The sequence below is a fragment of the Dipodomys ordii genome, unplaced genomic scaffold (genome assembly GCF_000151885.1).
Source record: "Dipodomys ordii isolate 6190 unplaced genomic scaffold, Dord_2.0 Scaffold94, whole genome shotgun sequence".
Classification (NCBI taxonomy): Eukaryota; Metazoa; Chordata; class Mammalia; order Rodentia; family Heteromyidae; genus Dipodomys; species Dipodomys ordii.
The window spans coordinates 5,778,028-5,804,711 of NW_012267310.1; the positions used below are offsets into that span (position 1 = coordinate 5,778,028).

At 40.4% G+C, this 26,684-nt stretch overlaps 2 protein-coding genes across 2 annotated transcripts; both read left to right on the forward strand.

The window, feature by feature from the left end:
• Window positions 1-898: 898 nt before the first annotated feature.
• LOC105993270 (melanoma-associated antigen B3-like) lies at window positions 899-2,290 on the forward strand. The gene has a single exon (XM_013026475.1). The coding sequence runs from the start codon at window positions 899-901 to the stop codon at window positions 2,288-2,290; it is 1,392 nt and encodes a 463-aa protein (XP_012881929.1).
• Window positions 2,291-23,444: 21,154 nt separating this feature from the next.
• Window positions 23,445-24,533, forward strand: LOC105993271 (melanoma-associated antigen B5-like). Its single transcript, XM_013026476.1, has one exon. It carries the CDS (start codon window positions 23,445-23,447, stop codon window positions 24,531-24,533), a length of 1,089 nt encoding a protein of 362 aa, XP_012881930.1.
• Window positions 24,534-26,684: the final 2,151 nt, after the last annotated feature.

Here is a 26,684-nt window from a genome sequence, read left to right on the forward strand (position 1 = left end):
AGAAACTGTGGGGAGGAGTTTAATGTAAATGAGATGGCCTAAAGTACACACTAGGAAGATTTATAGGTTTTTCTCTGCACTAAGTATATAGCCACAAGAGGTTAGCACCCACTCATCCTGTCTTTTTAGCCTTGTGAGGTCATGGATTACAGAGGTGGTTATTATATACTGTGAGGAGATATCTGGAGATATCAGCAGAAAAATGTCTTAAAGAAGCATTCAGAGAACAATGAAAAATTTAAGAGGGCCATTCACCATTGGATAGATAATAAATAGGATGCCCATTGATGCATTCACCCCTGGAAGTCCCAGATTTCCTATTACTTCGTTATATCAAATCTAAGATACATGAGAACTGGTGTAAGGGTATAGTGACCAGTCAGTAGAAGGGAGCTAAAAGAATCAGGAAGTATCTGGAATTGAGGGGAGTTCCCTAAATGAGTTCTGCACAGTTACGTTGCCCATGACAGAGAGGGTTCCACATAACTCCAAAAAGTTCTTCATGACAGGGATGGCAGGCAGAGAAGCTCCTTAACTTTTTACCTAGGGTCTCAGTGGCATATTTGATTTTTGTTTAATGAGTCTACAGCAACAGAAAATTGTTGCTATAAAGTAGACCCCTATAACATTGGAGGATCCCTACATCTTGAAACAAGGTGGACTTGGTATCAGCTCCTGACAAAATCCCATCCAGCCCACACAGTCATGGATAGGTATAGCCTCAGAACCTTTCTGCCTTCCTTCACAGGGACAGGATGATTAGAACAGCAGCCTTGTGAGTTTCTAGAGTAGTACTCTCATGGAGAATTGAAGGTACTAAAACAATTTCACTATCGCTTGTCTAGGTGGCTGTAAGTAAAAGCTTTCCTGTCCACTCTACTTCCTACCAAGAATCATCATGCCTCGAGGTCAGAAAAGTAAGCTCCATGCCCGTAAAAAACGCAGCCAGGCCCGAAGTAATGCCCAAGGTGGTGAGAATGCTAAGGAAACAGCAGCAATGGTAAAAGAGTCTACTCCAACCTCTAAGACTATGTCCAGGGCTAAGTCACGTAGCACTCCAAAAGTGTCCCAGAAAAAAACATCAGCTTCTGTTGTACCAGCTCATACAGTATTGTCTACTACCTCTATTGATACTAGTGTTTCTGTGGCACAAATTACAGCTCCTAATGATGATACCATGTCTACAACACCATCTATTGGCTCTACTGATGTAGATCCAACTCTGTCTCCAGCTTCTACTACTGAGGCTGCTTTGGCAGCATCATCTACTGGCAATTCTGATCCAGATATTTCTGCTTCACAAGCTATTAGCACTTGTATGGGTGCTTTCAAAGGGCCGTCTGCTGTCTCTACTGATGAGGCTGTTTCTTCAGCACCATCTACCTTGCCCGATGATGATGTTTCTGTAGCACTGTCTACTGCTGCTATTGCTGTGGGTATGTCTAGCACCAGGCCATTTAAAGGTGCCAAATTCCAACGAAAGTTAAAGAAGGGTGCTATTCAGAAAGATGTCACCAATGAGTTTTCACACCTTGATCTTATGTCCAGAGAGGTTCGGTTTCTAGAGCAGTTCATACTCTACAGGTTTAATCTGAAGCGGCTTACTACCAAGGAAGACATGATCAGGATCACCAGCCAGAAGTATAAAAAGGACTTTGAGGAGATCTTCAGGAAAGCCTGTGAGCATCTCTCCGCCGTCTTTGCAGTTGAAGTAAGAGAAGTGAGTCCTGAAACATACAATCTTGTGACCAAACTGAAACTCCCCAACAATGGGAGAGTTCGTTCTGGCAGGGGCTACCCCAAGGCTGGTTTTGTGATGAATGTCCTGGCTATGATATTCTTGAAGGGCAACTGTGCCACTGAGGAAGAAATCTGGAAATTCCTGAAGTTGATGCGTGTATATCCTGGGAAGAAGCACTACATATTTGGAGAGCCCAAGAAGCTCATCACTCAAGATTTGGTGAGGCTGAAGTACCTGGAGTACCGGCAGGTGTCCAACAGTGATCCTCCACGCTATGAGTTCCTGTGGGGTCCTCAAGCCTTCGCTGAAACCAGCAAAATGGAAGTCCTGCAATTTTTGGCTAATGTCAATGAAACTTCACCTAGTTTCTTTGCCTCCCTTTATGAAGAAGCTTTGGAAGAGGAAAAGGAGCGAGCCCTGAAACTACAGGGAGTCAAACCTGGCGCCACTGGCATAGTTCATGTATTTCCTAAGGCTGCTCAGGGTGTTCATCCAGTTGAATCTAAATCTTTAAAGTTATCCAGGGGAAAAAGTAAAACATCAAAGTAGTCATGTCTTGAAAAATGTGAAAGTTAGAAATGTAATGTAACGAAAATGGTTTACATAATCCTTGTTTTCTTTTGTTGTTTTTACTTTGTTTGATAAAATTAAATGTTCAGTTTTTCTTAGCATTTTCAAAAACTGTTGAAATTAAATCTTTATAGTTTCAACTGTGTTTCTTTTCTTTTATTCATCCAACATACACTGAGAATATAGTTTTTGGAAGGGCTAAGGATATTCCCGTGATGTTAAGGTAGATACCCAGCCTCTGATGAATTTTTGAGTCAATGAGAAATAATTATAAAAGTAAAATGTTCAATTGCCTTCTGTGACTTAGAGCTAAAGTTTAAAAAGTGAGTGTGCATAAGGTTGTTTCTTATAATAATCAAGTAGAAATTTGCAGTGCAATGCCTTTCAAACTTTAAAACTGCAAGTCCCCACTTCCTTTGAATTTACATGTAATCTTGGTGGTGGACTACTCGAAGTTGTGGCAGTGAATAAATTCCATGCCCTTAGAAGGTGCCTCAGAGTCAAGAGATGAAATTCTGTAAGTCTTGCTTGGGGAACTATAACTAAATTCTTTTGATCAATGATGGGGTGCATAGCACAGAGATACACCTAAACTTAACCAATATTTAATTCTCAGCATTCTGGAGGCTGAGAAGTCCCAGATCAGGGATTACTAGATTATATTCCTGATTAAGTTAGCCTGCTGGCTGGCTTGCTTATTACTCTGGTAGAACATACAGCAGAGGTGGGCAGGAAAGGGGGGAAAGGGACAGGAGAAGAAGAAATAGTAAACAAATGGGACTGGAAGAAGAAAGAAAAATTTTAGTGTCTCTTCATTTGTTGTAGGGGACACAAATCAAAAAAACATAGGGGCCCATACTAATAAGACAACCTAAACCTGCAAAGCTTCACATCTCAATACAAGCACATGGGGGACTAAGGCTTCAGCATATGAATTCAGGGGATGAGGGGGACACATGAATTCTGTCCATAATGGAAAACTGTAAGCTACTTTGAACTAGGGAAAAACTGAAAAAGCTTAGGCAGAAAATGAAGTATCATGAACTACTTTCTATTGCAGGGTAACAGTTTACAAACCACTGTATAATGTACGTGCAAATTTTCTTTTTTTTTTTTCTTTTGTCGGTCGTGGGGCTGGAACTCTGGGCCTAAGCGCTGTCCCTCAGCTCTTCAGCTCAAGCCAAGCATTCTACCACTTGATCCACAGCACCACTTCCAGTTTTCTGGTGGTTAATTGGAGATAAGAATCTCATCAACTTTCCTGCCCGGCTGGCTTTGAATTGCGGTCCTCAGATCTCAGCCTCCTGAGTAGCTAGGATTACAGGTGTGAGACACCAATGCCCAGGAATAATGCAAATTTTCTATAAGGAGTTTCTGAGAAATATGCATAACCCTTAGAATGAGATGTGTGAAAGCCACTACACTGGCACATTTGGCCTTGAACTGGGAGAGTTATCCCTTGAATTAAAATGGAATTTAACATTAGGTTATCTTGACTGTCATTTGGCAAACTTTAAGTGAAAACTAGATATTGTCAAGGCTATAACGATGATAAATAGAAACACTGGGTAGAATGATATGTGGGAGAGTTGGGAGAGCTTATGAAGATATCAATTCTAGCAGCTTGAGTTTCAACCAGCGGGGAAAAATAACCCTAAACTTAGGGAGAAGCAAGCAGAGCTACCTCTGGGGTAGCACTGTTACTTGGGCTAGCATCCCTTTCCAAGTCCAGAAATCAGCTTTCAAGTTATACCATTATTTTTATGAGCAGGCTAAGGGAATCTGTGATTTAAGGTGCACATACTAGATATTTATCTAGGTCTTCCTCATGAAAAACTTCCTACCAGACGCCATGTTGTTGTGCACTTTTTTTTTTCTTTTCTGGTAGTTTCTGGGTTTGAACTCAGGGATTTGTTCTTGTTCTGCTGGCACTCCGTCACTTATAGAGCTGCTTCACCAAACTCCCATACACAGTGTTCACGGGTATGTAAATTAGTCTAGCACATAAAAATCTGTATGGTGGCTCCTCACAAAACAAAAAATACAACTTTCATAAGATCCACTCCTGGGTATATACCCAAAATAAGTCAGCTGAAAATAGAAAAGCATACCTAATACACATTCTTTTCATGGCACCATTCACAATAATTAATGGAATTAGGCTAAGTACTCAACAAGAGATGAGAGGATAATATACATACATGTATATATTAATCAAAGTTTTACTCAGCCACACAAAATATGAAATTATAAATATTTACTCTGCATTTATGTTTTTTTTTTGCCGGTTGTGGGGGCCTGAACTCTGGGCCTAGGTGCTGTCCCTTGGCTCTTCAGCTCAAGGCTAGTGCTCTACCACTTGAGCCATAGCACCACTTCCAGCTTTTTCTGCTTATGTGGTGCTGAGGAATCGAACCCAGGGCCTCAGGCATGCAAGGCAAGCGCTCTACCACTGAGCCACCTTCCCAGCCCCTGCATTTATGTTTTATCATCTATCTTTAACATAATTTCTTGAAAAGCAAAGTGTTTCTGTTTTGAAAGGAACAAGTTTTCTTTCATTTTTTTTTTACTTTTCTCCCTCACTACCCTCCTCTTTCTTCTGTAATATTGATTTTTAACCCTGAGCCTTGTGCTTTTTGAAAGGCACTACACCTCCCTTCCCTATTTCCTTCCATTTATTTTTTAGGTTAGGTTCTATACATTTTTCCAGAACTGATCTTGTGCTTCAATCTTTCTACCTCTGCCTCCCAATATCTTAGAGACATGCATCACCATACTGGCAGGTAATTATCTATCTACATACCTATCTATCTATCTATCTGCCTATCTACCTATCTTTCTTTCTTTCTTTATTGTGGTAGTACTGCACCTCATGACTGCTGGGTCGGTTCTCTTCTGCAGGAACTATGGCCCAGGCTTCAGATTTTTCTTTTCCTTTTTTTTGGGGGGGGGTCCGGTTGTGGGGCCTGAACTCTGGGCCTGGGCGCTGTCCCTCAGCTCTTCAGCTCAAGGCTAGCGCTCTACCACTTGAGTTACAGTGCCACTTCCGGCTTTTTTCTTTTTTGCTAATGTGGTGCTGAGGAATCGAACCCAGGGCCTCGAGCATGCAAGGCAAGCGCTCTACCACTGAGCCACCTTCCCGGCCCTTCTTTTCCTTTTTTATTCTTTCTTTTTATTTTTTTGTGCTGGTGCAGGGGCTTGAACTCTTGGTCTGGTTGCTGTCCCTGAGCTTCTCTGCTCAAAGCTAGCACTCTTCCACTTGAGCCAAAGCTCTACTTCTGGCTTTTTGTAGTTAATTAGAAATAAGTCTCATGGACTTTCCTGCTGACTTTAAACTGCAATCCTCAGAGTTTGGCCTCCTGAGTAGCCTGAGTCACTGTTGCCTGGCTCCTAGTTGCTTTTTGAGATAGAGTTTTTTTTTTACAAGGTTCAGCCTAAGCTTTGAAATTCTATTTATGGCTCCCATGTTGGCACTTTATTTAGAGCTCTAAAGTTAGGCCAAAAATGAAACTAATCTGTTCTCATATCGTAACCATTTTACAATACGTATGTATCTGTCAACTCACACTTATACACTGTTGGTTAGAATGTAATCTAGTTCATCTATATGAAAACAACTATATAGGTTTCTCAAATTACTAAACATGCAACTCGTATAAGATCTGTGCAAATATGGAAAAGAATTGAAAAAATAGTATACAGAGGGAAAAAAGATATATGAGGAATAAATATACTCAAAACTTTAGAGATGTATTAAAATACAATAATGAAACCTACTAAAACTTATTCCATTAGAAGGGATGTTGGGTGAGAAAGAACAATGAAACAGTGAATTTGACATACATACAAAAATAGCAAAATGACATCTTATTTTACATTTCATATTTGCTGATAAAACTTTAAATGAAAAAATAAAATCAGAGTCATATAATAGAGATATCTACATACATATCCAGCATCTAGCATAGCACATTCATGAGAATCAATTTATGCAATCAGTCTAGGGTCCCACTAACAGATGACTGAATAAACAGATTTTATTCAGCCATAAAATGATAAAATTATGCCTTCTGCAAGAAAATTGATGGAACTGGAGATCATCATATTAGATCAAATAAGTTAGAATCAGCAACACTGCATGTTTTTTCTCATATAGAATTAAGAAAAAAGTGAACTTGAAAGTAAAAGTAGGACAATTAGGTATATGAAAGGTTAAAGGGAAAGGATAATATAATAGGGTAAATATAATCAGGATATATTATACACACATATGCACATATATATAAATGTAAACTTGGCCAGTTACTGGTGACTCACATCTGTAATCCTAGTTCATTAGGAATCTGAGATCTGAGGATCACAGTTTGAAGCTATTCCAGGCAGGAAAGTTCATGAGATTCTTATCTCCAATTAGCTACAAAAATCAAGAAGTGGAGCTGTGGCTCAAGTGGAAGAGTTCTAGCCTTGAGCACAAATTCTCAGGGACAGAATCCAGGCCAGCACCAGAAAAAAATATAAACTTGAAACCTATTACTCTGTACAAATTTGTATATAGTAGAAATAATCTTAATGAAAATGTGCATGTTTACAAAAAAGTAATAAGTATAAAAATATTTCAGTAAGAAACTTCAGAGAACTGATATAAAAAGACTATAGCAAATCAGGAGCCTAGTCAGGGAAAAATCAGTAACTAACTGGCACAAGAATAAAAATCAAAGAGAAATGCATGAATTCTTTATAGAGATAACTATAAAATTGTATGTATACAATTGTAGAAATAAGTCTCAAATGTACTTGTAGGATGTTTATTCATCACAAAATACTATAAAGATATCAATCACCTTACATTCTTTAGTGCTTACTGCCTATGTAGGCCTGTGAAGATGACAACCAAAATGAGGTGATGATATATCATGATGGAAATCAACCACAGAAAAGTTAACAGAGTAAAGAAATACAAAAGTAGAAACACCCAGCAAGGACTAGGTATGGTGGCTCATGGCTGTAATTACAGCTACTCTGGAAGCAGAGGTAATAGGAACACTCTTCCTGGCCAACAAGTACAAAAGCAGTAGGCTCTGTGTGAAAAACAAACCAGAATCAGAGAGAAAGAGTGGAGAGCTGAGGGAAAGAGAAGATAGAGGGGGAAGAAAATATAGAATAAGCAAGGAGATGGAGCCATAATGAGGACGAAGCATTCCCCTAAGAATATTCCTTGGTAATCACTTCTTGCTGATGGCTTCAAGAAAGCAAGGAGCTTGGTGAGAAGCCAGGCTCAGCAAAACAGTCAACAGAGCAAGAGCAAATCCATGAATTCAAGCACAAAATCTAATAGAATAAATATAGTTTGTAAAGATATGGCTTTAAGTAGAAAGACTTTCCTTGGGTCTGGGAAGATGGCTCAGTGGTAGAGTGTTTGCCTCACATGCATGAGGCCCTGGGTTGAATTCCTCATAAACAGAAAAAGCCAGAAGCGGTGCTGTGGCTCAAGTGGTAGAGCGCTAGCCCTGAGCTGAAGAGCTAAGGGACAGTACCCAGACCCAGAGTTCAAGCCCCATGACCCCAAAAAACAAAAACAAAAATAAAAACCCAGGAGCAATGATATATACCCAGTATAAGAAACAAATAAAATAAAATAAAATAAAACTCGTCAGAGATTCCCATGAACTGCTCTGAAACATAGTAGGAAATCGATGAGGCTGCTTTCTGTTTCTTTTCTTTGTATGTTTTTCATTTAAAAACATTGAACTTGAACTGGGAACCACGTGCTTCAGGCTTTTCACCTTGATCTGCATGCTACATGCTATCTGCTGAAATAATTTCTGCAAAAAGAGCACAGGGATAGGAGAACATTAATATAAGTGGAGTGGAGGGGTTGGCAGAGGGATGCACTTAAACTGCCAGGTCCAAAGAAGGCTAGATTGTCCCAACACAGACAAAGCCATATAAATCAAGAAAGTACCAAAGCCGAGTTGTGACCCTAAAACTCCCCCCCTAAAACTCCCCAAAGTAACTTCTCTTTAGTAGTGGTACTCCCTTCTTTACTAAGGAATAGGGAACACTAAAGAGATTGTCTAGGCAGCATGCTAAGTGAAAGAATATCAAGGGAGCAAGACCAAGTCCCTGAGTTAAAACCTAGGAACTACAAAAATCAAAGGAAAATAATAATAAGTTTGCTACAAAGCGGCATTTGGTAGGTTATTTTTACATTAAAGACACAGACCCACCATGATAAGGTTCAAGTGAGAGGTTGTCAAGGGAGAAGAGTAAGTCCCCAAGTTCAACCCTAGGAACTATGAAAAGCAAAAGATAAACAAAGGCTGCTAAAATAGGGCTTTTGGTATGTTGTTCTTCATTAAAAATACAGATACTACACATGATCTTATCCAAAAGGCCGTTTTTTCCTTCCCTACTATTGTTTATAACGTACTTATAAGGTATCATGTGATTTTTTTATTGCTTTGTATGTCCCTCCCCCATGGTATAACCCTTGTTTTCACTGTATTTGATGTTGGTATAATTTGGGGAAGGGAAGGAAAAAAAAACAAATTGTTTAAATAGGGATACAGGTTGACCCACTGCAACAATGAGATGTACAAGACTCTATGTTGAAAAATGAACTTTACAATTTAGGCGGGAGCGGGGGTGGGGGGGGGCGACTGGGGGTTAGGGGTGTGTGGGGGGTATTTGAAGAGATGGGAGGGAAGGGATGGTAGGGGTAAAACAAAGGAGGAGGCAACAATGCTGGGTAAGAAATGCACTCATTACCTTGCTCATGTAACTGTAACCCCTTTGTACAGTATTTTCACAATAAAAAAATTAATAAAAAAAAAGACAGGCAGAGCCAGGTGTCCATGGCTCATACCTTTAGTCCTAGTTACCCAAGAGGCTGAGATCTGAGGATCTTTGTTGGAAACCAGCCCAGGCAGGAAAACCTGTGAGTCTCTTATCTCCAATAAAGCTACTCAGAAAAAGCCAGAAACGGTGCTGTGGCTCAAGTGGTAGAGGGATAGCCTTGAGAGTGATAGCCTTGACTACAAAGAGGCTCAAGGACAGGGCCCAGGCCCAGAGTTCAAGCCACAGCACAGGTAAAAATAAAAAATAAAAGGACAGGTACTAAGATAACAATTGGGTTAAAATTCCAATACAAGTAAGAACAAATAACACAATCAGAGATTCCTATAATCTGCTGTTAAGCATAGTGGAATAACTGTCAGGCTGACTTCCATTTCAGTATTGTTTTCTTTTGAGTTACTGAGGATTGACATGGGAATCTTCTTTTTGTTGGTCAGAGCTCTTTAGCTTGAGCTATATGAGTGATCACCAAGCTAATTCTGAAGTAGGTCAGAAATTCAAAGACCTAATTATAAAGGGTATTGTCACAGGGAGGAGCCTGAAGAGATAGAACCAATCAAATTTATAATGTCCTCAGATTGACAACAACAAAAAAGGCAGTGCCATAGTGGCTTTCCAAATTAATTCTAGGACCTAACTGTAAAGGCTATTGTCAGGGGGAGGAGCCTAAAGAACCAATACTAATCAAATCTTGAAAGTCTTCAGATTGACAGGCATAATACCTATTAAGGAAACAAAATGTCTCCATACCAATTTCCTATAGAGTAAGCCAACCAGTAGTTAACTATTTTTACTAGTAGGGTATGCATCCTGCTAGTGGATTCTAAAGAGGAGGGAACTTAATAATATACCAAGCTATCCAACAGGGAACAAGAGGAAGTCCCTGAGGTCAAAGTGAACAATAAGAAAATAGATTTTCTTTCTTGCTATTGTTTCTAACATATTTATAAGATGATTTCTTTGTTGCTTTGTATGTCCCTCCCCCATGGTATAACCCCTGTTTGCACTGTATTTGATGTTGGTATAATTTACAGAGGGGAAGGGAAAAAACAAATGGTTTAAATAGGGATACAGGTGGACCCATTGCAACAATGAGATGTACAAGACATTATGTTGAAAAACGAACTTTACAACTTTGGCGGGGGAGAGGGGTAGATGGGAGGGCAGGGAGGGTGAGGGGAAACAAAGGAGGAGGCAACAATGCTTGATAAGAAATGTACTCATTACCTTGCTCACGTAATTGTAACCCCTCTGTATGGTATTTTCATAATAAAAAACAACCTATTTTTTAAAAAAGAAGTTCGTTTTTTGACATAATGTCTTGTACATCTCATTGTAGTAATGGGTCCACGTAGGGGGGTGTGGGTTTGGGGGGTGGAGAGGGGAAGGGATGGTATGGGGAAACAAAGGAGGAGGCAACAATGCTTGATAAGAAATGTACTCATTACCTTGCCCATGTAATTGTAACCCCTCTGTATGGTATTTTCACAATAATAAAAAAAAAGAAAATAGAAATTGACACAGAGAGAGGTCCAGTCACAGATACCCATAGACTGAGATAACTAGCAGGCTGATTTCTGGTTTCTTTTTATAATTTTCTTTCAAAGTATTAGAGATATTCCTGAGGACCATGCACTTCTCAAGCAGGTGCTTTTTGGCCTGAACTACATGGTGTGTGCCAAAATGACTTCTGGAGAAGGAGCTCAGGGATGTGAGACCCTAACTCAAAGGGGGAATGGCAAAATGATGAGCCTAAAGTGCCAGGACCAATAAAATCTTGAATGTCCTTAGATTGACACAGCCATACTAAATATAACAAAGGGAAGTATAGGTACCAAGTACTTCCCCCTAGAGGAAACCTCCTCCAAGTTACTGCTCTTTGGTGTTAGCAATGCCTTCCTTCTGGAGGGCTTAAGGAGGGTGAGGAGCCTGCTGAGGTAGCTGGCTAAGAGACAGAGGAACAGCCAAGCAAGAGCAAGTCCCTGAAGTCAAACCCAAGAACTCACACCAAAGAAATGATGAAGTTGGTAAAGATGTCCCTTCCATTTGATAGGAAACCTAACATTAATGAGTAGTAGCAAGCTAGTTACTGATAGGTAGTTCATTCCTGTAATCGCAGCTACTGAGGAGGCTGAGATCAAAGAGTCATGGTAGGAAGCTTGCATGGGTAGAAAATATCCAAGAAAATGTTGTATTCTAAAAGTCAGAAAATAGAAAACTGAATTCAGAAGTAGAGGTGGTTTTGAAATACTGGCCAATAGCTGAATGACAAGTAAAAACATGAGACTATATATTCAAGCTCCAGTACTGGGAAGAGCAGGAAAATAGAAGACAGAAAAATCTCCTCAAAACTAAGCAATAATGAGGTCTTGGGTAAGCACCACAATCACAAATGTTTGAAGTATGAAGTACAAATGATTATAGTCACAATTATCTGCAACATGCTCTTGGACACAGTGAGATAAAATGCCAGGCTGTTTTATATCTTTCTGTCTTTTTTCTTTTGAAGTATCAGCTTAAGCTGAGGACCTTGCATTTGTTAGTCAGGTAGTCCTTAGCATGAACTACACCACGGTTGTCAATGGCTTCTGGAAAAGCAACTCAGTAATTAAAAGACATAAGTGCCAAGACCAATCAAAACTTAGAGTCACCCTTAGAGTCACACAGCCATGTGTCCTATAGAAGAAAAGGGCACCACAGTTGTTGTGCCATTGAGACTAAACCTTGTCCTGGGAATTTTCCTCGTGGTGGCTTCAAAGACAGTGAGGAACATGGTGAATCACCAGACTAAGCAACAAAGTCAGCAGATCAAGAGTAAATCCTTGAGTTGAGAAGAAAACATAAATAATTTTTTAGAGGATATGGCTTTTGGTGGAAGGTTTTCAGTAAAGAGACAGGAGCTATGATAAATACCCAGTACAAGAAACCACAAATAAGACCAATTAGAGATTCCCATGAACTACTCTTAAACACAGTAGGACCAAAAGGAGTTGGTGGCTCATAGATTGTCAGGAGGCTGAGATCTGAGGATCACAGTTTGAATCCAGCCCAGGCAGGGGAGTTCTTGAGATTCTTAGGTAAAATTGACCAGGACAAGAAAGAAAAAAAGAAAGAAAGAAGGAAAGAAAGAAAGAGAAAGAAGAAAGGAAAAGAAAGAAGAAAGAGAGGAGAGAAGGAGAGAAAGAGAGAAAGAGAAAAGAGGAGAGAAGGAGAGAAGGAAAGAGAGAAAGAAAGGAGGGAGGGAAAGAAGGAAAGAAGGAAGGAATGAAGGAAGGAAAGAAAGGAAGGAAAGAAAGAAAGGAAGGAAAAGGGAAGAAAGAAAGAAAGGAAGGAAGGAAGGAAGAAAGACAATAAAGCTGGGTGCTGTTGGGTCATGTCTGTAATCCTACCTATTCAGATGGCTGTGATCTGAGGATCATGGTTCAAAGCCAGCCCAGGCAGAAAAGACCCCTTGAGACTCTTATCTCTAATTAACCACTGAAAAACGGAAAGTGAAGCCGTGGCTCAAGTGATAGAGTGCTAGCCTTGAGCACAAAGAGGCTTAAGGACAGTGCCCAGGCCCTAAATTCAAGCCCCACAACCAACAACAACAACAAAAAGAAATACAATAAAATATAACAACAATCTGGGTTAACTGCTCAGACTGATTCTGTTTTACTTTTCTTTGTCTTAAATAGTATTGGGGTTTTAACTGGGGACCATGATTATTGGAGTCAATCATTTTTTCAGCATGAGCTACGTGTTATATTTCAAACTGAATTCTGGAGGAGGAACTCAAGAGATGTAAGCACCTTACTGTAAAGACAAGTGACCATGGGATGGTTGGGAGTTGCAGGTATATTCTGAGACTGATACAGCCATATAACTCAGGGAAATACCAAAGTCTAGTTGCATCCTTAAGACCTCTAAGGAACTTTTCTTTAGTGGAGGCATTCCCTTCCTGCTAGGACTTGGGGACACTTAGTAGCTTCACAAGGCAGCCAGATGAGAGGGAGATTGCCAAGGGAGCACGATCAAGTCCTTGAGGTCAAAGCTAAGACCTATGAAAAACAAAGGTTGCTACAAAATGGCTTGTGTTATATTGTTTTTCTTAAAAGATTGGCATTTGTTGTGTGCCTGTGGCTCATCATGCCTGTAATCCTAGCTATTCAGGAGGAAATTCTTTTCTGCCTGGGCTGGCTTTGAACTCTAACCCTCAGATCTCAGCCTCCTGAACAGCTAGGGAAGTCTATGAATAGCTAGGAAAGTCCATGAAATTCTTTTCTTATACATTTTTTATTGTAAAATTATTATACAGAGGGGTTACAGTTACATGAGTAAGGTAATGAGTACATTTCCTATCAAGCATTGTTGCCTCCTCCTTAGTATTTCCCCTACCATCCCTTCCTTTCCCACCTCCCCAACTACTCCTCCTCCCACCCTCCCACCCCTGCCGAATGCTTGTCTAGGACAAGTAGAAAAGGTCAAAAGCTATGTACATTTGACCATATAAGATGATGTTAAGTGAAATAAACCCCAAGATAGGGACACAAGAGATTTTATCTTCGTCGCTGTTTTTCTTAATGTACTTATAATGTACTATGTAATTTTTTGTTTCTTTTGTATGTTCCTTCCCCACGGTATGACTCATTTTCACTGTATTTGATACCGATGCCCTGCATCTTGTATATATACTTCTCTAATTTGAGGAGGGGAAGGGAAAAAACAAAATGCTTAAATAGGAATACAGGTTGGTTCACTGCAACAATGAGATGTACAAGACACTATGTTGAAATTCTTATCTCCAATAAAGCACTCAGAGAAAAACAGAGGTGGCAGTTGTAGAGTGCTAGGCTTGAACAGAAGTATCTCAGGGACAGTGCCCAGGTCCAGAGCTTAATCCCCCAGACCAGCAAAAACCCAAAAGGACAGGCATCAAGGTAATGACCAGGTTAAATGTCCAATATAAAGAAGAAGTAACAACAAACAATTAGAGATTCCTTTAATCTGCTCTTAAACACAGTGGTAAGAAGCCTGCACAGGAAGAAATGTCCAAGAGAATATTCTATTCTAAAAGCAAGAAAATAGAAAATCAATTTCAGGAGTAGAGGTGATTTTTAAATGCCAGAGTCCCCCCCTGAATGCCCAGTAAGTACATGAAGCCCTATATTCAAGCTCCAGTACTGGGAAAAGCAGGAAAATAAACAATCAGACAGACAAAACCCATCACAACTAAGCTATAGTAAGGTCTCAGAAGATGAACACTACACAACGAATGTTTGGAGTATGAACTACAAATGGTTCCAGTTACAATTATTCATCTGCAACATGCTCTTCGACTCAGTGGAAGATAAGTGTAAGGCTGATTTATGTCTTTCTTTCTTTTTTGTTTTGAGGTATTGGATTAAGGTGGGGACCTTGCATTTGTTAGACAAGTACTCCTTAGCTTGAGCTATATACCAGGGTTGCCAAGTGGCTTCTTGAGATGCAGCTCAGGAATCAAAAGACTTAAGTACCAGGACCAATCAGATCGAAATTGCTCTCAGAGTCACACAGTCATATTTCCTAAAATAGAAGAGGAGACACTGTTGCTGAGCCAATAAGACTAAACCTTGTCCTGGGAACATTCCATAGGTGGTGGCAGTCACTTTCTGGTGGTGACCTCTGCATGGTAAGGTACCCAGGCTAAGCAACAGAGTCAGAAAAGAAAAAAATAACTTTTGCAAGGATACGGCTTTTGGTAGAAAGTCTTTTAAGTAAAGAGATGGGAGCCATGATAAACAGTACAAGAAACTACCAGTTAGAGATTCCCATGAACTGCTCTTAAACATAGTGGGACCAACAGAGGCTGATGGCTCACAGCTGAAACCCTAGCTACTAAGAACGTTAAGATTTGAGGATCAATTTGAATCCAGCCCAGCTACAATTGACTACAAAAAAAGAATGAAGTGTAACTATGGCTTACCTTGACTACAAAAGATCAGAGACTCAGCATGAGGTCCTAAATTCAAGATATGGACCAGCAAATGAAATGAAATCCACATAGTAGGTTAACTGATCAGATTGATTTCTGTTTTATTTTTCTCTGTCTAAAACAGCATTGGGGATAGAACTGAAGATCAGGTTTATTTTAAACAATTGTTTTCTAGCTTGAGCTACATGCTCTCTCTCTTTTTTAATTGGTTGTGGGGCCTGGGTGCTGTCCATAGCTCTTCAACTCAAGGCAAGTGCTGTACCACTTGAGCCACAGCACCACTTCAAGTTTTCTGGTGGTTAATTGGAGATAAGAGGCTTGGGCTTTCCTGCCCAGGCTGGCTTTGAACTGTGATCCTTAGATCTCAGCCTCCTGAGTAGCTAAGGATTACAGGCATGAGCCACCAGTGCCCAGCCATGCTATCTTTCAAAATGGCTCTGGTGGAGGAATTTAGGGATGGGAGTACTTTAGTGTAATGTCAAGTGGTCATGGGATGATTTAGAGTGCCAAGATCAATGCAATCTAGTATATCCTGAAATTGACACAATCATATAACTCAGCAGAGTACCAAAGCCTAATTGGGTCCCTAAAACTCTGCTAAGGAACTTTTCTTTAGTGGTGGTACTCTGTTCCTGCTGGGGACTAGCGAATACTGGGAGTTGTTTAAGACAGCCAGCTAAAGGATAGATTGTCAAGGGAGCAAACCAAGTCCCTGAGTTCAAACCTAGGAACTATGAAAAACAAAGGGGTAAAAAAAAAACAAACAAAAAAACGAAGTTGCTACAGTGTCTCTTTGGGGATGTTGTTTTGCTAGGTTCTAACTGTAAAGGGTACTGTTGGGGAGGAACCTAAAAAGGACCAATCAAATTTAGAATGTTTTCAGATTAACAGCAAAAATACCCAGAGAGACAAACAAACAAAAAGGACATCATAGTGGTTTTCCAAAGACTAAGACCCCTAAAAGTGGCTCACAAATTATAATACCTACCCATAAAGGGTACTGTCAGGGGGAGGAGCCTAAAGTGACAGGACCAATCAAATTTAGAATATCCTCAGATTGACAGCCATAATATTTGAAAGGCAAAAAAAAAAAAGGCTCTCTAGTGATTTCCCTTATAGAAAGTCTCCCACTAATCAATTATTTTTTCTAGTAGTGTTCTCTTCCTGCCAGTGGCTTCAGAAGAATGAGGACCTTAGAGTGGCAACAGCATATGGAAGAGTCAGTTGAACAAGAGCAAGTCCCTGAATTACAACCCAAGAATTAAAAACAAAAATTATAAGTTTACACAGATAAGGCATACCTTAGGAAATCTTTCATTAAAGAGCCAGGAGACATGATGAATAAATACGCAGTACATGCAACCACAAAGAGGACCAGTTACAGATTCCCATGAACTGGGATAACTACCAGGCTGATTTCTTGTTTGTTCTTTTCAGACTCATTGAAAGCATTGGAGATATTTCTGGGGACCATGTTTTTTGGCTTGAGATACATGCTGTGAACCAAAATAGCTTGGAGCGGGGGTGTGGACTTCAATCCAATGAGGAGTGACAGTGGATAAACCTAAAGTGCTAGGACCAATGACATCCAGAATATCAAATGCTACATTGTAGCAACCTTTCTTTTCCCTTCTTTTGTAATTCCTAGGTTTGAACTCAGGGACTTGATCTTGCTCCCTTGATTGTCTTTACTTAACTAGCTGCCTTGCCAAGCTCCTTAGTGACTCCTAGCTCCCAATAGGAAGCCTTGTGGTATTTTGTTAGGTTCATTTTATGTTTTAAATGTTTCTTATTGTGAAAATACTGTACAGAGGGGTTACAATTACATGAGCAAGGTAATGAGTACATTTCCTATCAAGCATTGTTGCCTCCTCCTTTGTTTATCCCCTACCATCCCTTCCCTCCCACCTCCTCAACTACACTGCTACCCCCTGCCTAAATTGTAAAGTTCATTTTTAAACATAGCATCTTGGTCTTGTATATCTCACTGTTGCAATGGGTCCACCTGTATCCCTATTTAAACAATTTGTTTTTTCCCTTCCCCTCTCCAAATTATACCAACATCAACTACAGTGAAAACAGGGGTTATACCATGGGGGAGGAACATACAAAACAACAAAAAAAAATCATATGGTACCTTATAAATACATTAGAAACAATAGCAAGAAAGAAAAAAACCACTTGTGTCCCTATCTTGGGCTTCATTTCGCTTAACATCATCTTATCTGATCTTTTCTGCTTGTCCCAGACATATACTAGTTATTGAAAATAAGGGAAACCATGGGACCTATGTTTCTTTGGGCCTGGCTTACTTCACTTAATATTATTTTTTCCAAGTCTTTTCATTTCCTAACAAATGGGGAGATTCCATTCTTTCTGATGGAGGTATAGAATTCTATTTTCTTGATCACATTTTCTTGATCCATTCATCTACTGAGGGGCATCTGGGTTGGTTCTATATCTTAGCTATGGTGAATAATGCTACAATGAACATAGTTAGTATAGTCTTCTCTGTGATCATTTGGGTAAATGCCCAAAAGTGGGATTGCTGGGTCATAGGGGAGCTCTATGTGGAGTCTTTGGAGGAACCTCCATACTACTTTCCAAAGTGGTTGAACAAGTATACACTCCCACCAACAATACAGTAGGGTTCCCTTCTGGCCACATCCCCTCCAGCATCTGTTATTAGAGTTCTTGATTATAGCCATTCTAACTGGAGTGAGGTGAAATCTCAATGTTGTTTTGATTTGCATTTCTTTTATGGCTATTGAGGTCAAGTATTTCTTCATGTGTCTATTGGCCATTCTTATTTCCTCTTCAGAGAACTTTCTCTTTAAGTGTTTAGCCCATTTATTTATCAGGTTTTTTTTATTATAAGACAGGTACCATGACAAGGACTGTGTTAAATTCCCAGGTCCTGTAAGGATAACAGCATTAATCACACATTCCCATAATCTGCTCTTAAATATTGTGGCATAGCTACAAGTTTGCTTCTGTTTTCATTTCATTTTTTATAAGTTATAGGGGATTCAAATTGGACTCTTCTGTTGGTTGTACAGTGTTCTTTAACTTGAGCTATAAGTGCTAGCCACACTAATCCCTGAATTAGCTCACAAATTCAAGACCTATCTATAAAAGGTAGTATCAGATAGTTATATGGATGATTTCTGGTTTATTCATTTTTTAATAAGTTTGTTATTGTGAAAATACTGTACAGAGGGGTTACAGTTACATGAGAAAGGTAATGAGTACATTTCTTATCAAGCATTGTTGCCTCCTTCTTTGTTTTCCCCTAACATCCCTTCCCTCCCATCTCCACAACTACACTTCCCCCCACCTTCTCCTCCACCCCCCTTCCTAAATTGTAAAGTTCGTTTTTCAACATAGTGTCTTGTACATCTCATTGTTACAATGGGTCAACCTGTACCCTATTTAAACATTTTGTTTCTTCCCTTCCCTTCCCCAAATTATACCAACATCAAATACATTGAAAACAGGGGTTATACCGTGGGGTAGAAACATAAAAAGCAACAAAAAAATCACATGGTACCTTATAAATACGTTAGAAACAATAGCAAGAAATCTTTTTATTTTCTTTCAAAGTAGTGCAGAAATGACTGGAGATCATGGACTTCTCATTTAAGTGCTTCTTGGCTTGAGGTACATGCTATGTGCCACAATAGCTCTAGACCAGGAAGTCAGTGATATGAGGACCTTACTATAAGGGGGAATGCAAAAGGAATGAGCCTAAACTTCCAGAACCAATGTATCTAGAATCTCCAGAGACTGACACAACTACATAAATCAGGGAAATGCCTAAGTCAAGTTCCTTCCTCCTACAATAAGACTCCCCTAGGAACTTTAATGGTAGCACTAGCAATCTACTGGGAGATTTAGAAATGTGAGAGGCTTACTTCAAAAACCAGGCAAGTTACAGTTAGCCAAGCAGTAATAAGTGCTTGAGTTCAAACCCAGAAAGTACGAGGAAAGAAGAAAAAAGTGTTACAATGTGGAATTTGGTAGGTAATTTTCATTTAAAGAGGCAGAAAGCAGCAGGAGATCTTCAATAAGTACCCAGTATACACAAAAACAAATGGAACCAAACATAAACTCTAATAAACTGCTCTTAGACATATTGAGATAACTGTCAGGCTGATTTGTGTTTTTTTTTCTATGAAGGTATTAGAATTACACTCTGCACTTTTCATTTGTTAGGCAATTGATATTTACCTCAAGCTGTGTCAAAGCTTCCAAGATGGCTCCTGGAGGAGAAGTTCAGCAATGCAAGGACCTTACAATATGGAGGAGTGGTAAAGGAAGAGAATAAGGATGCAGGATCAAGCAAATCTAGAATATTCAGAGACTGACTCAGCTATATAACCCAGATAAAAACTGGTACCATAGTTGCTGTCTCCCCTTGTCTAAGCTTCCCTATGCAAACTTTGTGAGTGTGTGTGTGTGTGTGTGTGTGTGTGTGTGTGTGTGTGTATGCTGGTCCTGAAGCTTAACTCTAGGGCCTGGACCGGTTACACACTCAATAACCTCCTTTTAGACATAGTGGGATAATTGTCAGATGGATTTCTTTTGTTTTTCTTTAATAGTATTAAGGTTTTCAATTGGGGACCAGGAACTTCTCAGGCAAGTGCTCTTTAATTTGAGCTATATGTCATCCGTGGAAATGGCTTCAGGAAGAGGAACATAGGGATCTGTGGATATTACTATAAGGGGATGAGCCTGAAGTGCCAGGACCAATAAAATCTTAGGATGTCCTGTGACTGACACAGCCATATAACCCACAGGAAATTACAGAAGTTCCTTCCCCTTGAAGTAAGCTCCCCCAAGGAACTGTTATTTATTGGGGGCATGTGTCTCCTCCTGAAGAGCTTTGGAGTGAGAGGAGTCTGATGAGGCTAATGGATAAGTGACAGAGGGTCAGGCAAGCAAGAATAAGTTTCTGAGTTAAATTCCAAGCATTACCAGAAAAGAAAAAAAAAATATGTAGCGATGTTGCATTTGGAAGAGTCTTTAAAGAGACAGGAGCAAGCCAGGCTCTGCTAGCTCATTCCTATAATCCTAGCTACACAGCCAGCTAAGCTCTGATGATCATGCTTCTATTCAGTAATCCAGCAAAAAGCCAGTAGTAGAGGTATGGCTCAAGTGGTAGAGTGTAGGGCTCTCCCTAAAAGCCATGGAAAACGTAAGTCCCTGAAATCAAATGAATTTAAGCCCCAGTACTGGCAGGGGGCGTCGGGGGGGGGGGGCGGGCATGAGGGAAATATACCGATGCTTTCTTGAGGACCTGGATGATTACCACATCTATAAATGATTGGCGTATGAATCGCTCACAGGTCTAGTCACATACACTACAAATGGCTACTAGTGGGATAACTTTATGACTGACTTTCTTTTTCTTTCGAAATATCGGAATTAAACTTGGGGGCCTTGTGTTTGCTAAGCAAGTTCTCTTTAGTGTGTGCTGTGTCGGAACAGTCAAGATTGTTTCCGGAGAAGGAGCTCAGGAATACAGTGACCTCATAGTGGGGTGGGGGTGGGGAGAATGGCTGAGAGAGGCGCCTAAAGCAAGGACCACTCAAATTAGAATGTTCTGAAACAAAGAATGTAACTTCCGGAAGAGCTGCCACTTCCGGTTGGAGAATTTCAGGAAACGGAGCAGCTCACAGTCTGGCTGCTGGGTGTCGCTAAGCCTGGGAGAAGTTCTAGTTTCTTGAAGAAGGAGCGGTAAGGAGGTTGGAAGACAATGACATAAACCCCTATCTCAAAAGAGTACCCCCTTCTTTCTCTATAAGACAATATACTTGTTCCCAGTCAACAAAAGAAACTACAAGATACAGACGGAAGCCATTTTAATGCTCACCCATTTTTGCCTTAGGGTCTCAGGCTCATGAGGGTAAAAAAAAATAAACGAATGCGGTTCCATTTCTGCACAGTTAGGAAACATCTAAAGTAACATTGTTACTGTTGGTTGGTTAAGAACCTTTCGGTGGGAGATTTTACCAGAAGACCCTTTTTGTGGCTCTCAGTATTCCTCGCCATGGTAGTCCATCAGTGTTAACTTTTTTCCAAAGTGAAGGTATGGGGAACAAAGGCTTCTTTTGAAGTGTAATGTTGGGGGAGGGGCAAGAAGGGGTGGGAGAAAGGGAGGTGAGAAGAAAAGAATACCAGAAGAGAAGGTGGGGCACTCATGGGTGAGAGCTAGAGGAGGGTCGGCAGGTGTAAAACTATGTTTCCTCCATGATAGTAAAGAGATCAAAAAGGTTTAGTTAAGTGACTAGGGGAAGAAGAAGTGTATGGATGGGTTCAAGTCAGAAGAGGGAGTATAACCAGAGGAAGAGGACTGGTAATCAAGCACATGGTCTTAATATCCATAGCCACTACTTTAAAAAAGTCAAGTGCAGGTGGTTCATGAATGTAATCCTAGTTATTCAGGAAGCTGTTTGAAGGAGGCCATTCTGAGAATTGCAGTTGAAAGCCAGTGATGGACAGGAAAGCCCATGAGTCTCTATCTCCAATTAACCATTAAAAATCTAGAAGTGAGGCTGTGGCTCAGGTAGTAGAATGCTAGCCTTGAGCAAAATGACTCAAGGATAGCATACAGACACCAAGTTCAAGCCCAGGATCAATTCTCCCCACCCTCCACAAAAAAAAACCTCTCAACTTAAAAACACCAAAATAAATAAAATGGCTCAAGGACAGCATCCAGACACCAAGTTCAAGCCCCAGGATCAATTCTATCCCCGGAAAAGAAACCCTAAACTTAAAAATCACCAAAATAAATAAAAGAGTGTTATGTTCACATGAATTCCAGAATGTTCTGGCTTTGCCTGATTTCTGAGAAAACTACTGATTCCATAACAGTGAGGTTGCATGCATTCAGCCAGGCCCTGCCATCCCCAGACAAGTCTACCAAGGTAATTTTAACAAGAAGATTTCAGGGACCCAGGGTTTGGGGTAGAGTGTCACATCCTTGTGTCAATATATTGAAACTTCTCAAGAATATCCTGAAGTGTAGCTGAAGACCCCATGGGAGATTGAGTGAACCACCACACTGTTGGTTGCATGTCTATTCAAACATATTATGACTTGTACTCATTTTCCTCCCATAACATAAGGTGTTGTTAACAGTGTTGAGGAATATAATCTAACAGTGATGGACTAAAGGTCAAAATAGAAGAATTTCTAGGTATTTCTTAGCACTAAGGTGAGGACCGTCATGTGAGGACTATATCAGGAGGTTAGCATCTAGTACCTCCCATATTCTAAGCCTCATGACATCAGTGGCTCATTAGGTGGCCATCATTTTCTGATATATTCTCAGGCGATCCCAGCAAGATATTCTAGTGTAGTGATAGTTCAGAGGTCAAGATCTGTACCATGCAACATGGTGCAGACAAAGAATTAGAAACCAACTCATACATTCAGTCCTAGAAAGCCAAGGCCAGTACTGTCAGCTTGAGGGATAGCAATTCTAAAACTTGAATTCTGGTGACGGTGCAATGACCAGTCAGTAAAATTGAAGAAAATGTATCAAATACTACCTGAAGTTGAAGTGACTTCCAGATGGAGTCTTGCATGTTCAATAAGTGAATGACAGAGAGGGTTCCACATTATAACTGTGAAAGGAATGACAGAGTGAAAAACTCCTTCAATTCTCCCTCAAGAGTTTCAAGGACATGGGCTGGGAAGTTGGCTCAGTGGTAGAGCACTTGCCTTGCATGCCTGAGGCCCTGGGTTTGATTCCTCAGCACCACATAAGCAAAAAGAAAAAAGACAGAAGTGGCGCTGTGGCTCAAGTGGTAGAGTGCTAGCCTTGAGCTGAAGAGCTGAGGGACAGCGCTCAGGCCCAGAGTTCAGGCCCCACGACTGGACCCCCCCCCAAAAAAAAGAGTTTCAAGGACATCTTACATTATTATTTGCCGGGCCAGAACATCAGAAGGGAGAACATTATACTTTTTCCACAGTTGCTGTGGTGATTTTCGACTTCAGATGGGGAGATCCCAAATTTCAAATCAGAGGGCCTTTAAAACTAGTCCCTCCCCTCACCGTATCCAGCCTACTTATGCATGGAAAACTATAGCCTAAGAATTATTGTGTCTTGCTTCATAGGAAACATGCAGATAAAAATAGATGCCTTTGGAGTTGCTAGTAAACACTGATCTCATTGAAAACTGCAGATGGGCCTTGGTTAAAACTAATCAGCTTTCTCCCTACTGAAGGTACTCATACAATTTAATTCTCCCTCCTCCAGGTTGCTGATTCAGAACCTTTCTGGCATACACGTTTCCTCTTTTCCCTACAAAAGTCATCATGCCTCGAGGTCAGCAAAGTAAGCTCATTGCACGAGAGAAGCGCCGCCAGGCTCGTTGTCATACCCGGATTTGTAGGTGTGCTGAAGAAATATTAATGATAGCTGAAGAATGTGCTACATCCTCCATGATGCCCATAGCTGAGTCATGTAGCACTCCTCAAGGAGTTAGGGAAACCCCGTCGGCTGGAGCTACTGCTGGTGCTGTTTCAACACCCCTATCTACTGGCCATACTGATGAAGGTATTTCTGCTACAACATCTTCTGCCTCTAATGATGGATGGGTCTCTGCAGCACCTCATTTGGCTCCTACTGATGAGGGTGTTTCTCAAGTATCATCTGCACTGTCATCAGATGAGGCTGTTTCTGCAGCATTGTCTACTGCTGCTATTGCCATAGGTGCATCTGGCAGTAAAATCCAAGAAGAAGTTCAAGAAACCCCTTCTGAGAAATCTTGCTATACAGAGTTTTCACACCTACATCTTGTCTCCAGAGAGGTTGGGTTCCTGGAGAAGTTCATACTCTCAAAGTTTAATCTGAAGAAGCTCACTACCAAGGAAGAAATGTTGAATATCATTGACTCAGACTGTAAAATGGATTTTGAGGAGATCTTCAGGAAAGCCTGTGAGCACCTCTCTGCTGTCTTTGCAGTTGAAGTGAGAGAAGTGAGCCCTGACACATATAATCTTGTGACCAAATTGAAACTCCCCAACAATGGGAGAGTACGTCCTGGCAAAGGCTACCCCAAGGCTGGTTTTGTGATGAATCTCCTAGGTATGATATTATTGAAGGGTAACTGTGTCAATGAGGAAGACATCTGGAAATTCCTAAAGTTGATGCAAGTATACCCTGGGAAGAAGCACTATGCCTTTGGAGAGCCCAAGAAACTCATCATGAAAGATTTGGTGAGGCTGAAGTACCTAGAGTCCCGGCAGGTGCCCAACAGTGATCCTCCACGCTATGAGTTCCTGTGGGGTCCTCAAGCCTATGCTGAAACTAACGAGATGGAAGTCTTCAAGTTTTTGGCAAAGATTAATGAACTTGCTCCTTCTTTCTTTGCTTCTATTTGTGAAGATTCTGAGAATGATTAGAAAGGAGCCCTGAACCTAGAAACACACAAGCCTGGCACCATTATCAAAGCTTGTGCAGTTTCTAATGCCATTCATCCAGCAAGTCATCCTATATCAGTTGAATCTAAAGCTGTAAAATTGGCCAAATAAAAAATACAACCATCACAATGCGAATTTTGGTGAAAATAATAGAGTAGAGAATGTTTTTGTGGTAAAAAGTTAAACATGGTTCATCCTTGCTTTTTCTTGTTGCTCTTACTGTTATTTGGCTAAAATTGGTTTCAAACCTTTTTTTAAAAAAAAGTTGAACTAAAATGTTTATAAAACATAGTGATGTTTGGGGCTGGGAAGGTGGCTCAGTGGTACAGCGCTTCTCTTGCATGCCTGAGGCCCTGGGTTCGATTCCTCAGCACCACATAAGCAAAGAAAAAAGCCAGAAGTGGTGGTGTGGCTCAAGTGGTAGAGCACTAGCCTTGAGCTGAAGAGCTAAGGGACAGCGCCCAGGCCCAGAGTTCAGGCCCCACAACCGGACCCCCCAAAAAAAATTTAAAAAAACAAAAAAACAGACTGATGTTTGTATTTTTTTCAAGTATTTCTTGAGGGTGTTAGGCTTGATATACTAACAGAAGTTAAACTAGTTTACTCAGTCCTTGCTTGTACTAATTTTCAGCCCATAAGATGCAGCTCTACATGGAAAATGCTCAACTACCTTCTATGTCTTAGATGTAAAGAAATGAGTGATCATGAAGGTGGGGTTTTTTTTTTAATCAGAACTATCAAGTAGAAATTTAGCAATGAAAGGCCTTTGGGAGTTTGTTAAAATGCAAATGTCATTTGTTTGAATTTTCATCTAATATGGGTGGTGGGCCACTCAGAGTCAGGGAAGTAGTCAATTCCATGCTCTCAAAAGGTGTCTCACAGTTGAAAGACTAAAATCATTAAGTCTCCTTGGGTGCCATAAGCAAATACTCATGACTGAGTTTAGGATGATGGGAAAAAGAGCAAAATTAAGCTGAACAGACATTTAGTCTTCCAAGTTCTAGAGGCTGAGAAGTCCCAGGTTAAGGTGTAAATAGATTCAGTTCCTGATTTGCTTCCTTTGCTGGATTGTATACTTAACTGTAGCCTAACACAGGAGAGAGAAGAACAAACCACAGTGGACACAAGTGACCAGTGAAAAAGAGAAGAAAGAACACAAACACTTGTCTGTATCTTTTGTTGTAGAGACACCCAAAGATGGGAGCCTACTCTTAAGAACATGCAAAGTGCTGGCCATCAGTGGTTCATGCCTATAATCCTAGCTACTCTGGAGACTGAGACCTGAGGATCGTGGTTTAAAGTCAGAACAACAAGAAAGTCTGTGAGACTCCTAGCTACAATAAACTACCAAAAAGCCAGCAGTGGAACTGTGGCCCAGGTGGTATACTGGTAGCTTGGAAGGAAAAAAGCTCAGGGACAGGTGGTTAGGCCTGAGGTTTATGAGTACACTGGGAAAAAAAATTTTCTCCTGGGAATTGGGCCAGTGTCTTGGACTCTTTTTTCTCATTGTGCTGATGAACATATACTGGAAATAAGAATTTTATACATTTTCACAAGGAGTTTCTGATAAAGAGTAATGATCTCTTAACGTGAGAAGTGCAAAAGTAACTATGGCAATTTTGGACATGAACTGGGATGGTTGAATCCATTGCATTAAAGCAGCATTAAAATTAGTTTATCTTTAGTAAAATTCAGCAGACTTTACATAAGAATAAATTACTGTTAAGGCTATTATGAATGCAAATAGAGACAGATGGGATAGACAGAAAGATGGAAGGACTTCTCTCTTGTCACCAATTCTAGCAACTTGAATTGCAAGAATATATTCTTTGGAAGGCTGTGTTAGTGTTTTCAATTAGTGTACTAAGGGAAGCTAAGCTAAAGACCCAGCCTTTTCTATTCATATTTTGAGCCCATGATATGCAGGAGAACTGTGACTTAGAGGTAAAGTGAAAAGAATGAGTTAGCATAAGGGTGTTCTTTATGAGAGTGATCAAGTGGAAATTTGCAGAGTAGGGTCTTTGAGGCTTTGAGAAACTGCATGTCCCTAGTTTGATAGAATTTTCATGTAACAGGGATAGAGGAATAGTCAATCATGGAAGTGTAAATTCCATGTCAGAAGGTGCCACAAGT